Genomic DNA, 4,401 nt, shown 5'->3' on the forward strand with positions numbered 1-4,401 from the left:
TTCACTCAGAAACAGGAAATAATAAAACAAAAAGCAGCAGCATGTGATCCTTCGCACTGTAGCTGGAGGAGCAGCAGCGCTCAGCACCTGCTGGGGAGCTTTTCACACTTTTCACACTTTACGAGAGCGTACAAATCTGGGTATGTAACTTTGTCATTCCAGTAGTTATTTTGTTTCATTTAATATACATATATATATATATATATATATATATATATCAACTGTATTCCAAAAACCTGCCAACACGGTTTGAACCCAAATAAGAAATCTAGATTTAAAATTTGTGGACAGTTCTTGGTGTTCTCAGTATATTTTCTAAATAAAGACATTGCTACTGATGCTTTATGCTTTTTAAACTAAACACGACATATTGATTCCTTGTTTCACATCATTTTTTATCTCTTAACTTCTGTAATTCCTGAAACCACAAGACTTAAAATTCATTACGTTCCTTTTAGTTTAATTAAAGGTTGGGATGAATGTATTTCTGGAGTCATAGTAAGACGTTACAAGCGGAGTTGGAGAACAGCTTACTGGTGTTTGGTTGTTGTTGAGGCTGGGGGGAAAGTAAAAGTGGAAAATGTCTGAATGGAAACATTTGTCTCGCTTCACTTACAGGAGACACCGCAACGCTGACTTTTGGCAGGCAACCTACGCCGTTTCGTTTTTTTTTCTTTTTCATCTGATACAGCAACCCCCAAAAGAAACAATAAAATAAAATCAAGTCTTCACTGCATCTGTCAGGATGACAGATTACGCGACGAACTGCACCGACCCCCAAGCCGAGTTCCAGTACCAGCTTTTCCCGGCCGTCTACATCTTCGCTTTAATTGTGGGCTTGCCGGGAAACCTGGCGGCGCTGTTCGTCTTCACCGTCAGGATCACGCCCCGCACGGCCTTCAGCGTCTACATCAGCAACCTGGCCCTAGCGGACATCATCATCCTCCTCACGCTGCCCTTTCGGATCCACTACCACCTCCACAGGAACGACTGGGTGTTCGGCGAGTCGGCCTGCCTCGTCACGGGGACTCTGTACTACGCCAACATCTACCTGAGCATCTGCTTCATGACCTGCATCTGTGTGGACCGCTACATGGGCATCGTGCACCCCCATACGTACCTGAGGATGCGGAGCCCCTGGTGCTCCCTGGTGGTGAGCGTGGCGCTCTGGTGCGTTTGCGGCGTGGCCATCCTGGTCTTCATCCTCATGGGCCCGCTGGAAACCGGAGGCGACCACTCGGGCCACAGCTGCTTCGAGAACTTCGCCAAGAGGGAGTGGGACGAGCGTCTCCGGCTGTACAGCATCGTGAGCCTGGTCTTCTTCTGCCTGCTGCCCTCCGTGGTCATCCTGGTGTGCTACCCGCTGGTGGCCAGGCGCATCTCCGCCATCAAGACGAAAGCCGCGCAAAAAGCCGTGCGAGTCATCTACACCATCCTGGCCATCACGCTGCTGTGCTTCCTGCCCAGCCACGTGGTGTACCTGCTGCACCTCCTTCAGCGCATGGACGTCATCCAGAGCTGCGCCGTGCGGGGCGCCATCTACAACGCCCGGCGGGCCACCATGGCGCTCGTCATCCTCAACACGTGCTTGGACCCCGTGCTTTACTACATGACCACCAGCCACTTCAGGTGGGAGCGGCTAAAGACGACGTGGCTGTGGGGGCTAGTCAGCAGGAACCAGGGTGTTTACGTCATTAGTGTGAACTGAGAGGGAGAACGGTGCAAATACCTCTGTAAATAACAAATAAATAATAATAAATGTTGTTGATTTTTGTAAAAGTGTTTAATAATGGTGGCTCCTTCTAAATAAAAAAAAGATAAATCAGAATTTGGGTCTCTTATTTCTTTACAAATGAGTCTCTGTTTGTGTTCACCGTGTCCCCAACGAGACAGGAACTGGTGCGGGAACGTGAGACGCACAGGTTGTTGTTTATGTTTACAAGCAAAACAACCAGAATGGACCAGGATGCAGCCGCCAGCAAACAACGACAACAAACGCAGCTTTCCTGACGCGTACGCCCCCTTCAACGCAACCGCCGTCCTGAGACGACGTGCTCTTTCAGCACAGCCCAGGGGGAAGGCCCTTCTTCAGCAGAGACGACAGGTAGCTGCCCAGGTCTTCATCCTGAGGAGAGAAGTCGAATATAAATCACGTCACACTGACACCTTTTCACCATCAGACAAGCAAACAGGAACATAAAGGTGAGAACAAGTCGTTCCAACCTCCCGGACGCACCACTCGATCAAATTTAGAAGCACGGAATTCCAGTTCTAACATTTCATCTTCCTTTTCATCCCGTTTGTGTTTTTCCTGATTTTCTCTAGGCCTGTTTTTGTGTTAGTCAGATAAATCTTTTATTAATCCTTGGGCTATTTTCTTGCGCCGGCTTGGTTGTGAAAAGCAAACGTACGTGATTTACGACTTCTGTGATGAAAAGCTTCGACGTTACCGATGTATTTTTGGGGGCGTGTTAATAATATCTGTTTGCGCTGCACACGTCTTCACAGGTCTGCCTAAAAAAATCCCCCCCCGGTTCTAAAAGCATCCACTGGCTCCCTGTAGCTCAGAGAACAGATTTTAAAATACTTCTGCTAGTTTATAAATCACTGAAATGGATTATAGCAGCACAATACATGAAAGATCTGCTGTTGTTGGATCATCCTTCCAGACCACTCAGGTCTTCTGGTTCTGGTTCTGCTCTGCACCCCCAGAACCAGAACCAAACATGGAGAAGCAGCTTTCAGCTTCTATGAACCACAAATCTGAAACAAACTTCCAGAAAACTGCAAATCAGCTGAAACACAGAGTTCCTTTAAATCACGGCTAAACCCCCCCACCTTTTTAGAGTTGCTTTTGAACCGTAAGAAACGAAACACTGACCAACATATCTGATGTGTGTTGATGATTTTTTGTGATGGTATTCGACAAAATGTGACGTTTGCTCCTGGTTTCTCCACCGGTGACTGTATGTTGTTTTTATTTTTGTGTTTTTATGATGTAAAGCACTTCGAACTGCCTTGTTGCTGAAATGTGTTATACAGTGGTCCCTCGCCATATCGCGGTTCACCTTCTGCGTTTTTTTTTATTTTTATGCAGCACTGCATTTTTTAAATTCTGTGACAAAATTCTACTGTGTGAATCAGATCGCTTTGTTTCGTATCTTGATTGGCCAAGAGAGAGTCGGTCTACGTTGCAGCCTGTGTTCTTAAACTGTAGCTTTCATATCGATTCCTGATCGCTTTTGCTTTAATACGGTCGTGTTACTTCCAGGTGAAGTGTGTTGGCGATTTTTTTTTTTCGTTCAAAAAGTTGGATTTATTTCGAGCTTCGTGTCGACTATAATCATTCAGAATTTCATCATGTTGTTCAAATTATGTAGGTTTCTGAGAGTGTAAACTGTGTGACAATGTGGAAAATGTTTTGGAAAGGTTTATAAAGTGTGCGAAGCGGGGTTATGAGGCCTTAACGTGTTTGAATAGGGAAAAATTAAACAGTCACCACTTTGCGAATTTCGTTTATTGCGGGACTTTTTCAGAACCGAACCCCCGCAATAAACGAGGGACCACTGTATAACTAAACCGGTGGGTGGGTGGTGGTGGGTAGGCTCGGGGGATGGGGTTCTGCGCGAACAGAAGCCACAAATGTTACGACAGCGAAGGAGCTAAAACAACCTGCATTTTTGTCCTTAAGGCTGGTGTTAACGGAACACACGAAACCACAGAAACGTCCCTCCTTCCATTGCGGAGGGTTCCGTCGCCCTCTGCTGTCATCTCTTCACAGTTTCAGAGCCCTGTCTCTCCAACTGTCCACCCACACGGGTGTTTTCACTCTTTATGGCTTCACCCGCTCCTCAGGACTGTGTGTAGGCAGGAGTTCAGCAGCTCTACTCTCTGCCGGCTTAACCCCAAACTATTTGTGGCAGTGCTTTTAAATTTCATGCTCACCTAACTTGATATTTGTTGTTACAGGACGATCAGACAGGCATGTGGAATTTATCCCAACTTTAACCTAAAGTTCATTTTCCATCACCGTAACGACACCAACTCTGATTCTCAAAGACCTGAAATAAACTGCTTTGTTGTTATTATTATTTGGTTTAGTTACATTTATCTTTTTTCCTTTATAGTGTGTGTTTTAGGATAAATTCTCTTTATATAAGAAGCTAAGAGTAAAGAAGCAAAATGCAGATATTCCTATGAATGTTTATTATTCCTTTGGTAACGCTCTTACCTCTTCTGCTTTAATATAAAACGTCAGAATAAATAATAATAATAATTAAAGCTGCGAGCAGCGTTGGACGGCCCTCGCAGCTCAGCGCCGCTTCGGCCTATTGCGACCGCGGGAACCCTGGCGACCGCCCTCTACGCTCTTGCGCACTTCCCGCGCATTTCTCGCGCACT

General features: G+C 45.9%; 2 protein-coding genes across 2 annotated transcripts in view; one reads left to right on the plus strand and one right to left on the minus strand.

The window, feature by feature from the left end:
* The first annotated feature begins 34 nt into the window (after window positions 1-34).
* Window positions 35-1,733, plus strand: LOC108237649 (lysophosphatidic acid receptor 6). Its single transcript, XM_017419238.2, has 2 exons — window positions 35-140; window positions 619-1,733. Exon 2 carries the CDS (start codon window positions 746-748, stop codon window positions 1,706-1,708), a length of 963 nt encoding a protein of 320 aa, XP_017274727.1. The 5' UTR covers window positions 35-140; window positions 619-745; the 3' UTR covers window positions 1,709-1,733.
* Window positions 1,734-1,764: 31 nt separating this feature from the next.
* ints11 (integrator complex subunit 11) overlaps window positions 1,765-4,401 on the minus strand; it is a 23,813-nt gene continuing 21,176 nt past the window's right edge. The window contains exon 17 of the mRNA XM_017419236.3: window positions 1,765-2,125. Coding sequence (XP_017274725.1) covers window positions 2,060-2,125 — 66 coding nt within the window. The 3' untranslated portion in view covers window positions 1,765-2,059. The remainder of the gene's footprint in view (window positions 2,126-4,401) is intronic.

The sequence above is a fragment of the Kryptolebias marmoratus genome, linkage group LG8 (genome assembly GCF_001649575.2).
Source record: "Kryptolebias marmoratus isolate JLee-2015 linkage group LG8, ASM164957v2, whole genome shotgun sequence".
Lineage (NCBI taxonomy): Eukaryota > Metazoa > Chordata > Actinopteri > Cyprinodontiformes > Rivulidae > Kryptolebias > Kryptolebias marmoratus.